The 11,468-nt window shown below is 41.1% G+C and overlaps 1 protein-coding gene across 2 annotated transcripts in view; it reads right to left on the bottom strand.

Annotated features, from left to right (window-relative positions):
• Positions 1 to 2,770: 2,770 nt before the first annotated feature.
• LOC124046630 (neuronal PAS domain-containing protein 3) overlaps positions 2,771 to 11,468 on the bottom strand; it is a 526,017-nt gene continuing 517,319 nt past the window's right edge. For both annotated transcript variants that reach the window (XM_046367233.1, XM_046367235.1), the window contains 3 exons: positions 10,089 to 10,236; positions 8,243 to 8,358; positions 2,771 to 7,529 (listed from right to left, as the gene is read on the bottom strand). In XM_046367233.1, coding sequence (XP_046223189.1) covers positions 6,088 to 7,529; positions 8,243 to 8,358; positions 10,089 to 10,236 — 1,706 coding nt within the window. In that variant the 3' untranslated portion in view covers positions 2,771 to 6,087. The remainder of the gene's footprint in view (positions 7,530 to 8,242; positions 8,359 to 10,088; positions 10,237 to 11,468) is intronic.

Below are 11,468 nucleotides of genomic sequence, written 5' to 3'. Positions count from 1 at the left end.
ACAAAGACAAACATCTTAGAGAGTAGATTGACATAGTCAGTGTTGTCTATATAGTTATGCAACATGGTGCTAATCAAGTTATCTGTCTGTCCATTGATTGATTCAACAAATATATTTACAGTGATCCGATATTTATTTGATTTTTTATTTCACCTTTATTTAACCAGGTAGGCCAGTTGAGAACAAGTTGTCATTTACAACTGCGACCTGGCCAAGATAAAGCAAAGCAGTGTGACAAAAACAACAACACAGTTACACATGGGATAAACAAACATAGTAAATACCACAATAGAATAATCTGTATACAGTGTATGTAAATGAAGTAAGGAGGTAAGACAATAAATAGGCCAATAGTGGCGAAGTGATTACAATTTAGCAATTTACACTGGAGTGATATACTGTATGTGCAGATGAGGATGTGCAAGTAGAAATACTGGTGTTCAAAAGAGCAGAAAAACTAAAACAAATATGGGGATGAGGTAGGTAGTTGGTTGGATGGGCTATTTACAGATGAGCTGTGCACAGCAGCAGCGACTGGTAAGCTGCTCTGACAGCTGACGCTTAAAGAAGATATAAGTCTCCAATTCTACTCATTTTGCCATGGGGCAGAGATACATGTTTGCAGTTCTACACATTTTGTCATGAAGAAAAGAGATATTTTGACAATTATATAAACAATTTTATGTAATTCGACACATTGTTTAATTGGCCCAGTAATAACTATTTTGTTTTAAAGCAAATTTTCTGCAGTTCTGCACATTTTGTGATGGACGGAGATTTTTTTGTGTACAATTTCATGCAATTCTACTCATTTTGCAATGGGGCAGAGAGAAATGTTTGCAGTTTTAAAGCACATTTCCTGCAATTCTACCCACTCTGCCAAGGGGTGCAGAGACATTTTTGCAATTTTGTAAGAAATTCCATGCAATTCTACCAATTCTGCCATGGGGCGGAGAGAAATGTTTGCAGTTTTAAAGCATGTTTTCTGCAGTTCTACACATTTTGGCATGGGGTGGAGATTTTTTGTTTTAGTTTTAAAGCTAATTTCCTGCAATTCTACACATGACTTGCCATGTTAATGATATCTGAGTTAGACCCCAGCCAATTACCTTTTCAAATGAACTGCCAATATGTCAACATTCCATTCAAGCAATGAAGTCAATCCACAGCCGTACACTGACTGAAACCAGTTGATGACAGATCTTAGACAAGTTGTAAATGTACTGATATTGTATCATATAATAGCACACACAGCTTTCTAAGGAAACAAAATCTGAGACATTTATGGTCTGTTTACATATATTTTAGAGGCAACTGTATTTTCTTAACGTACAAAACACATATAAACTGTATTTATAATTATGTGACATGTTTACATGGACTATAATTCCATTACACAATTGCTGATACATCACATGCCTTACTCTTATTTTCCTGCATAAGTAAAAGCAGGAAATGCATCACCTATGCCTCTCCTGCAATATATTCCAATTAGACTGGTTTTGGATTTCTCTGACCAAGATGGCTGCCATTTTTGCCCCATTATGGAACTCACGGTTTATGACATAGCCCCTCTAGTAATGTAATAGGATCTCTACGGTTGAGATCCAAACTGAGTCCCCCGCAAAAAGTATGTTGCTTATGCCTGGAGCCGGCCTTGCATTCAAATGATCATGAACCAACGTCAGACTTGCTGTTCTCATAGGGGGCCATTTCATTTACCAGGTGTAACACCTAAAAAAGAGTTATTACCAGGTTCGGAAACATGAAAGTTACCAGATTTTCGAAGCAACAGTTGAGTTAAAAGAAAAAAGAAGAAAATCACTCAAAATGATCATGTCATTTACTGCATTTATTACAGATGTAGTTAGTCATTTATCACATGATGATAAATGATATTAACAGATTATGCTCATTAAAAAACCCCAATAGAGAGACATTTGATGGCTTGGGCATCCTTTTTCTAGACAGGCCTTGTCTGCAATATCTGGGGAAAGTGTTCACATTTTTTTTTACACATTTTCTTCTGCTTTGTGCCTTAGTCTAATGGTTGACCCATTACTCAAATCAAACGTATCTGCAGATAACTATGTCATTTCTTAAGACCTCATTGTTTTCGATGCATTTACACTAGACGTCTCTCTATGCATGATACTGGGCAAACAAAATGAGAGACAAAACATTGTAATGGGCATAGTTTGAAAGACAAGTTTCCGCTTTAAACTGGTATTATACCACAATGATCTTGACAAGATCGTAAGATTGTCCGTCCAAGATGATGCGTGTGTGAGTGTTGTTCCATGTGATGAGAGTCGGTTAATTTATCCTGTTAAAGTATTTCACACATGATCACAGTAATGTTATTTTATCCATGGGTGGGCTAACATAATACTGTGTGTGCTTTTATCTAAGTGACAATGTGAGTTAGATCACTGTACTGTAACAACCAGTACTAGCTGCCCTATGATTAATGATGTGACCAATCAGACTACAGTAAATAATGACCAAAGTATTCTGATTGTAGGGGAATGAACCCAGATTGTGGTCTGACATAGCTACCATTATGGCAGGATTGTTAAGTGTGAACATACAGTACCTGAATGGATGTCCCAGCAATGTACACAGATTCCAACTAGGAAAAGCATTAGACCAGTATCACTTTTTTCAAGCAAGATCAGAACAGAAAGGCAGAAAGAAAGACTGAGGCAGCTTAGTGAGGTGTGGGGCATTCATTGACATGGCTGAACGCAAATACATGATGCCAGATATGAACAAATCTTTGAGAAGTTTATTATGAATATGGCACCTGTTAGATGGTAAAACAAAGTGTTACAGACAGAAAACAACCATGGATGATGATGACAGGTTTATTTGAACAAATGGAAACCTACAAAAGTATAAAATAACCCTGTTGTAAAATGAAGTATGTACATTTCTGAAATTGCAGCATTATTAAAAAATGGAAATAAAAATGTTTAAAAAAAATATATACAAAATAAGCCAGGCACTCAAAGTTAGCTTCAGTTAGTTGTTGTTTTTCTTCAAAAATAAAAAATAAAACAAATAAAACAATAAATGTACCATAGTTCTCTTTTTAATATTTTAATTTGTTTGTATTTAGAATTTATAACACTGTTAACATTGATACTAAGAGAATCCCCTTCTCCTGTAGTATTCATCTACTTGGTTCCTCTTAAAATAATCTGTATAATTGTACAAGAAATTGTTAAAAACACAGACACAGTCTTCACAGGTAATGAAGTCATTTTTCATATTTAAACTTTAAACACTATGTATCTGACAGTAGCTGAGATTAGTTTAAGTTTAAATCACCAATTCATTTTGACACAACACAGAGACATTAAAACAGCTCATCCTGATGTTCTGTTGTAACATATGGGTGTATTTCCTGGTCCGTCCACAGTGTCTGTTTTAAGTGAGCTGTGCCCCCGACCCGACAGTCTCACCCTGCTTCGCTATGTCTTAGAAAACACTAACATCTAGGATAGAATCAATCTCAAGTGATGACACCAAGCTCCCCTGCAACCATTCCAGCATTCCAATCAACCAACCCCAAACGTTCATTTTTTATTATTTTTTAAAACATTTATTTCATGACCTGGATTTGCTTAACAACACGTCTACACAGAAACTACAGACACTGTTTCCTGATGTAGGGGAGTAGCCTGATTCAGTTCAAAAGACAAAGGCTCCCCCTCCCTTTGTTGGACAGACTAAAAAACACTGAACGTTGAGACAAAGCTGCTGGACCGAATGAAATCAAGTAAACTAACAATCAACTTAGTAAACATGCATTTCCAAAACATCTATAAAAATAGATTTATAGTGCGAAATATTTGTTATTTTCATTTCTTTAGAAATCTTTAAAATTGTTTATTGTCCTGAAATACTACCATCATCTTTTTGTCCTGTGAGTTGCATGGTCCTTGAAGTCAACAGGTTTGGTGGAAACCAATGAAATACACCCAATGCATACAAGAAGCACAAGGGACTCTGGGAATGTTTCACAACTGAGGCTTTTATGGTTCCAGTCTAGAAGATACATCTAAATGCTACTTTAGCTTTTTGTCGTAATTTTTCATAGGGTAGGTAAATTCAAGCTGGAAACTGTAAACCCAGAATTCCTCAATGGCAAAAAATGGCTCTTAAACCTTTGAGCTAGTTAAGAGTCTTTTATCTCTGAGAGAAAGAGAGGTCTGTAGACTACACAACAGCAAAGCAACAGCAGAAACAGAAAGAAATACAGACAGAAGGAAGCAGCAAAAGGTGACGCTACATTGGAAGGCCACCACACGAAATCCACTAACCTCCACGGGTCCACTAAGACTGCAGAGGAGAAGGAGAGGGTTACACACGTTCCCTGTCCAACCCCAGACTACAGATAAAGCACAGAGAAGACAAAGGACAAAACAGCTACATCAGCTCAGTAACACTGCATATAGTAACACACACTGAAATCGCTATGGAGACTGACAGCCAGTGACACTTACACATGGTACACGTTTACGGTTATCACGCTTAGTAATAGATTACTTGATGGACGGCTGTCAAAAGATGAAGTGACAGTTTTTCCATTTTATTACAATTTTTTAAACAGCAATCACAGTGTTCTTAACACCAAACTGTGAGATAACTTTTTTGGCAACAGAGAAAAAATTAGGGAATGTGATTTTTCCAAAAACATATTCCGTTTTGATTGAAACGCATGTCTTTATTACAATCTCCTTGATATGTGATTTCAGGAATCGGACAATGGCTGATGGAAGAACGGATTTGGGAGACTGATGTTGATAGTAGTGAGGTTTAGGATGTAAAAGAAAGAGGAAGGGTAGAGTAGAAAAAACAACTGACAGAAGCCAGTCAAAGTTAAACATTCATTTTTCAAGTTAATGATGCAAATTAGCCTCTGTTACACTGAGACTAGAAAGTGATCTAGTTTTCAAAAAATACAAACAAAATCAACCTGCTCCATATAGGTATATTCTATCCTTCAGGCCCAATCTGATTGAGCCCTTGAACTTGACAGAGGGGAGTAGTAATGAACACGAAACTATGTTGATTAGAGGTTTGACTCTCCCCAGCTGTCACTCAATCACTCATCTCTGTGAGAGAGCTGTGGAACAGAAGAACCTACATCAGCCCGCTGAAGGAGGGTAGTAACTTGATGGAACAGTAGCACCATGGATCTGCAGAGGATGAGTGCATTCCAAATGGCATCCTATTCCCTAAATAGTGCACTACTTTTGACCAGAGCCCTATGGGCCCTGGTCAAAAGTAATGCAATAAATAGGGAACAGGGTGCCATTTGAGACATAACCGAGGAAATGGAACCGGGGGAATACTTGTATCTCACACCGACCTGTACTTGTTCCAAAGTCCTGGGATTTATAACATTCTATTCACAGGCAAATACCCTGCTAAAATTGCTTTTTAATGCTTGATTTGCAAGTTAAATCTGTTCTATAAAAAATAAACAAAATGAATTATAAAATAAACTACTATACCCTTATTATGATCTAACCTTAAAACGTACTTCTTAAGGTTATTTCTATGACAATGTCAAACAGAGTAACATCCTTTTGTCATAGTCAACCTTGATCACATCAAGATATGAAGCAAAATCATCCAAGGGTTTCTTTCCACAGAAATATATCTTCCACCATCACTCTTTAAATACACTAGACATCTTCATAAAGATGCAACATAATCAACTCAAATTAAAAGTCGTTTACCCCAGACTCCAGTAGGAGACCAACGGTAATATGAATTCTCTGTAGGCAAAAATGAATTCTTTACAATAAACAATAGTCAGTTGGGTTTGATCAGAGAAAATCTAATTGATAGTACTGTAAGAGGAGCAAGAAGAGGACGAGAGATTGATAGAATGGGAGTCAATAGAGAGAGAGAAAAGGATAGAAAGACTAGGAGCCATTCATTTCTAGTACACAAGCTCAATTGCTCAAATTCAAAATGCTAGAATATATTTATTTTCCACTTGAAACACAGTCTTATGCCTCAACGAGTCTCTGACAGTTGAACACAGTAATATGGTCTTGGTGTTTTGCTCTAATCTTCTTTGCGCTCCAGAGTTTGTGTGGTGTGTATTCCGTTACTGTAGACAGGGAATGGAAGAGTAGAGAACAGTCCCTCTGCCGTGGTGAATACATTGGCTGCTGGCATCTGGGTGAGACTGGCGCCGGACATGGTACCCCCAAAAGGGCCAGCCATGTTGAGCCGGTGGACATGATGATACAGCATCTCCATGGGTGTCTTGGGGTCGATGCCGAAGCTGGGGCTACCGTTGACATCCACAAAGTTCATAGCATGGGCCACATTGTTGGGCAGCAGGTTGGCGCCTGCCTGCATGGCCAGAGTGACGTCGGCGGGGGCGTAGCGGATGGTGCCAGTGGTGTAGACCCGTGAGGCAGCAGTGCTGGTCGTGGCGAGGGTGCCGGTGACTCGTTGGACCAGTGGAAGAGCCACGTTCCCGGCCTGCAGCCTCTGCAGGGCCTCCAGGTCGCTGGTGTACAGCAGGGAGGAGCCGGACGTGGTGGGGGTGCTCTGACATTGCTGGTTGTCGCGCGGCGAGGCCGAGAGAGGCGGGGACAGGGGGTCGGAGGAGGACCCAGAGCCAGAGGGAGGGGCCAGGCTAGCGGCGCTGGAGGCCGAGGAGGGGGCGCTGCTATAACCGCTGAAGGAGGGGGGTACACCCTTCCTGGTACCTGCGCCCCCACTGCCCCCCTCTGTTCCTGGGGGAGTGAGCACTGAGTCTGGGATGGAGACCTGCAGACTACCAGGCTGTGGGGAGGGGAAGGTATCGTGGGCTGGGACGGACTTCGTCATGCTGTAGGGAGACTCGTTCCTGGAGATCTCTCTGTTGGGTGGGTAGTTCCAGATGATGCTGTCATTGTCGAAGTTGATGGGCTCGGACATTTCCGTTTTGATCTTGAGCACAGAGGCACTGGCAGGGGAGGGGGTCGGCAGGAGGGGGACAGCCCCAACAAAGGTGTTAGAGCTGGGGGTGGCAGAGGAGAGGCACATACGTTTAGGACGACTACCGTCCCATTTCTGCTTTTTCCTCCTCTTCTTACGCTTCTGCTGCTTACTGGCAGCGGGGGTGGCGAGAGTCTCGGTGGCGCTGTCACAGGCTTTAAAGCTGTCGTCATCTTCCTCATCGTCATCATCATCTTCTTCTTCAGAGGAGGAGGAAGGCGAGTCGTGCAGCTCCACCCCTCCGTTTCCATCTCCGTAGTGCTCCACCTTGATGTGCAGGTCCTCCAGCCGGCCCAGTCTGCCCTCCTTGGTCTCCACCTCACAGTCGCTGGGCTCCAGATCGTCCTCGCTCTCCTGGCTCTCTGGGTTGGAGGAGCTGTCTCCCTCCTCCTGACGCCTCATCTCCTGCTCTGAGGACGACTGGCCCTGCTGCTGCTTTGTACTGTTTGTTTCCGGGTCCTCTGTGTTCTCAGTCTGGTTCCCCTTCCTGTCCCACTTGGAGTTCTCATTGTCGTCTGAGAGAAAGGTTCCATTTAGTATACAGACTTCAACAACACTCAAAGAAATCCATGTATACTGTATAAATATCTGTCCAAAATAACCACTACAAATGAAATAATCTTTCATGCCCTTCATTAAGATCTTTTTAATGTTCAGTATTTTGCTATAAATATATTCCCTTTACCCCTCAATTACAATAATTGACTTATTTACTCCACCACTGTGTTCTACTGCAGTTATAATAACGTCTGTCTGTCTGGTGCCTGGTGTGTTGGCTTGGCACCGATCACCCCCTGGATACTGGAGTAGTGGTGCTCTCCAACCGTACTGTCAGAGTGAGGAGGACAACTCTACCCAGCAGCAGCTGGCCTGGGCCACAACCCTCACCATGCCCGCTGGCATAGGGGGCACTGAGGGAGGCCTGGTGCCAATGGCCAATATGCTGCCTCTTTCCTCAGACTTTCACCCAAAATCATCCTCTCCTCTCCTCTCCTGCCCCCTTGGCGGTACTCCATTGAATATGTTTCATTCAAAATTGTCCTCAAACTAATGATGAGGGCTTTTCTCCTCTTTCTCCATGGATGGCCACAGTATAATACAAGGTATGCTTTCTCTTAGGGAGCTTAGGCCAGGTTATACTGTAAAGAGCTTTGTGACAGCTGTTGATGTAAAAAGGGTTTTATCAATACCCTTATAATGATTTATTGATTGATTGATGGTACCGTACCAGAGTTGTCCTTGGACTCGGACTCAGAGTCGGATGTCTCTGAAGACTCTGAGGCTTTCTCTGGAAGGTTGGGTAGCTGGGCGATGTCCATGGGTGTGTCCTTGTACTCTGGATTACTGAAGGAACAGACAATAGAGACAACCAAAAGCCTTTATAATCTGGATTACTGCAGGAACAGACAAGACAGAGGTCTTTATAATCTGGATTAATGCAGGAAAAGACAAAACATAGGTCATTATAATCTGGATTACTGCAGGAACAGACAATAGAGACAACCAGAGGAAGAGAAAGTCAGTAAGTGCGTTGAAAAACACACTAATAATTAGATATTAAATGGATTATGGAATTTGGCAGATTATGCAATAGTCATGTAAACACTTAATTTAACCCGGTGGCAGGTAGCCTAGTGGTTAGAGCGTTGAACTCAAAACTGTAAAGGTTGCAAGATCGAATCACTGTGCTGACAAGGTATAAATTCTGTCATTCTGACCCTGAACAGGGCAGTTAATCCACTGTTCCTAGGCTGTCATTGAAAATAAGAATTTGTTCGTAACTGACTTGCCTAGTTAAATAAAGGTAAAATCTTAATCGGCACAAGGTTAAAATTGAATTAAGCATACGCCGATTAAAACACCTGCTTTTCTGAACAATCTGTTGAATTATTAAGACATGTAAACATGTTAACCATCATTCTAGCAGTGTATTTGATCTGCACAGCGGTGTATTTGATCTGCACAGCGGTGTATTTGATCTGTACAGCGGTGTATTTGATCTGTACAGCGGTGTATTTGATCTGCACAGCGGTGTATTTGATCTGTACAGCGGTGTATTTGATCTGCACATCGGTGTATTTGATCTGCACAGCGGTGTATTTGATCTGTACATGTCGAGTGAAGCTCCATCTTTAGCGCGAGTGAAGTTCGGAACAACAATGTATGCGTCTTACAAGTCGTTTTCTGAACTCAGAAACAAATATGCTTCCTAAAAATAACATGTTCACTGTGGTAGAATGTTTATTTTGCTTGGCAATTTTCTGCATTTATCAGTGCCACTACTATATTCATCTGACTATCCACAATAATCACATTATTGTGTGCATGTATCCATGCTCACTTTCTTTGCCAAAAGATAATAATTTAGAGCATATCGCTGCCAGGGATTTCAGAGAACACAGCATTTGACATTCTCCTAGTGTTCTGATTGATCCAGCTGTCCCTAAAGCAAAGCTCCTAACTCTTTGGCTCTCACAGCTGCTCTATGGGTCCGCAGAGGTGAGGAGAAATTTGGAAGGATATTGAGAAGATATATCTATTACAGTTGATGAGAGAAGGGTTCCTTCTTGTGCTGGCAGTTAAATTCAATATTTAGCAACTCCTTGGAAAAACAGCTTTTGTGTGTGTATCTGGATCTAAAATTACAATAACATCTCAATCACTTTAGGATGCAGAGATAATTCTACAATGATCAATTCAATGGTGCCAATGGCAAAAAGGCATTTCATTAACATGGTCTTAGAGCAAACTAATACTGTCAGATACCGTTGAAGTGGGAAGTTTACATACACCTTAGCCAAATACATTTCAACTCAGTTTTTCACCATTCCTGACATTTAATCCTAGTAAGAATTCCATGTCTTAGGTCAGTTAGGATCATCACTTTATTTTAAGAATGTGAAATGTCAGAATAATAGGAGAGAGAATGATTTATTTCAGCTTTTATTTCTATGGGCCCTGGTCAAAAGTAGTGTACTACACAGGGAAAAGGGTGCCATTTTGGAAGCAGACTGGTTTTGGGCATTGGCTGGCTGTCATGTGTTGGGTGGTTCACAGCTGGGGCCCAGACTTACCTGAGTACGTAGTTGACCCAGATTATGTTCTTTTCATTGCCATTCTTGGCATTGATGGCGATGGTGGCACTGGACTGGATCCAGATGTACCCACCGTTCTTCTGGATCCAGCGGTAGTACTTGGTCACACACTGGCCCTTGTTTATCACTGGGGTGGAGAGAGGAGAGAGTAGAGAGAAGGGGAGAGGAGGGAGGGGAGAGGACAGAGGAGAGAGGAAAGAGGAGGTGAGTGAGCAAAGAGAAGAGAGGAGAAGAGGACAATAGATACAGTAAGAGGGATAGAGGGGAGGAAAGAAAGAAAGAAAGAAAGAAAGGAGAGAGACCATCAGGTGGCATCCAACAGCTGTGTGAGGGGCTGTGCTGCTCTGCTCTAGCTACCTTCATTAATCAAGTTCTCTGACTGGCTAAAACAGGAACGGGGATGCTGCACAGGGTACACTATTAAATACCTCAGAGGACAGTGTGTGTGCTGATCTGGAAACCAACGACGAGGGAACAATACATACGTAATATGGAATGAATGAGAGTCAATCGGGACCAGTATACACCAGTTGTAACAATGGTAAAGATATAACTCTGTAGGTGTGTGATTTCAGGACAGAAACAGAACACACAAACAGAACACATAGTGTATGACTAGTTTGTTAGTTAGATTGAGAGATTGAATTTTAATTTATGGGTCTTGATTTCCTGGTTAGGGATAGGCAAGGGGTGTAATTATAGGGTAGATGCTTAAAATCAGATTGTTTTCTGATTAACAAAATAGTGCATCACTATGTCTGGCTGCTTTGAGGCTGGCTGCAGTGAGCCTCTCCCACCATCTGGTGGCACTGTGAGTCTGTATCAGCTACTAACTACACCACACTACATTACATTACATTACACTACACTAAACTACACTCTGCTGGTTGTGTCCTTGTCTTGTCTGCCTTTGCATAAGTGAAGATGCTCTGGCAGTCGCAATACATCAGGCTAAATTAACCGCTCAATGATCTCAATCAATATGTATTTGAATTAATCATGGCGCTCTAAAACAGAAACAGTCAGAATCTGAGCAAGGTAGTAAATGCATATTGTTATTTTAATTGTAGCTACAAATAGCCTCTACCATAAAAATACTTCCACGATTGGGGATGATTTACAGTTGAAGTCGAAAGTTTACATACACTTAGGTTGGAGTCATTAAAACTAGTTTTTAAAGCACTCCACAAATGTCTTGTTAACAAACTATAGTTTTGGCAAGTCGGTTAGGATGTCTACTTTGTTTTTTCCCCAACAATTGTTACAGACAGATTATTTAACTTATAATTCACTGTATCGCAATTCCAGTGGGTCAGAAGTTTACATACACTAAGTTGACTGTGCCTTTAAACAGCTTGG

The sequence above is a fragment of the Oncorhynchus gorbuscha genome, linkage group LG10 (genome assembly GCF_021184085.1).
Source record: "Oncorhynchus gorbuscha isolate QuinsamMale2020 ecotype Even-year linkage group LG10, OgorEven_v1.0, whole genome shotgun sequence".
In the NCBI taxonomy this organism is placed as follows: Eukaryota; Metazoa; Chordata; class Actinopteri; order Salmoniformes; family Salmonidae; genus Oncorhynchus; species Oncorhynchus gorbuscha.
This window is presented reverse-complemented; position numbering and strand designations above follow the sequence as displayed.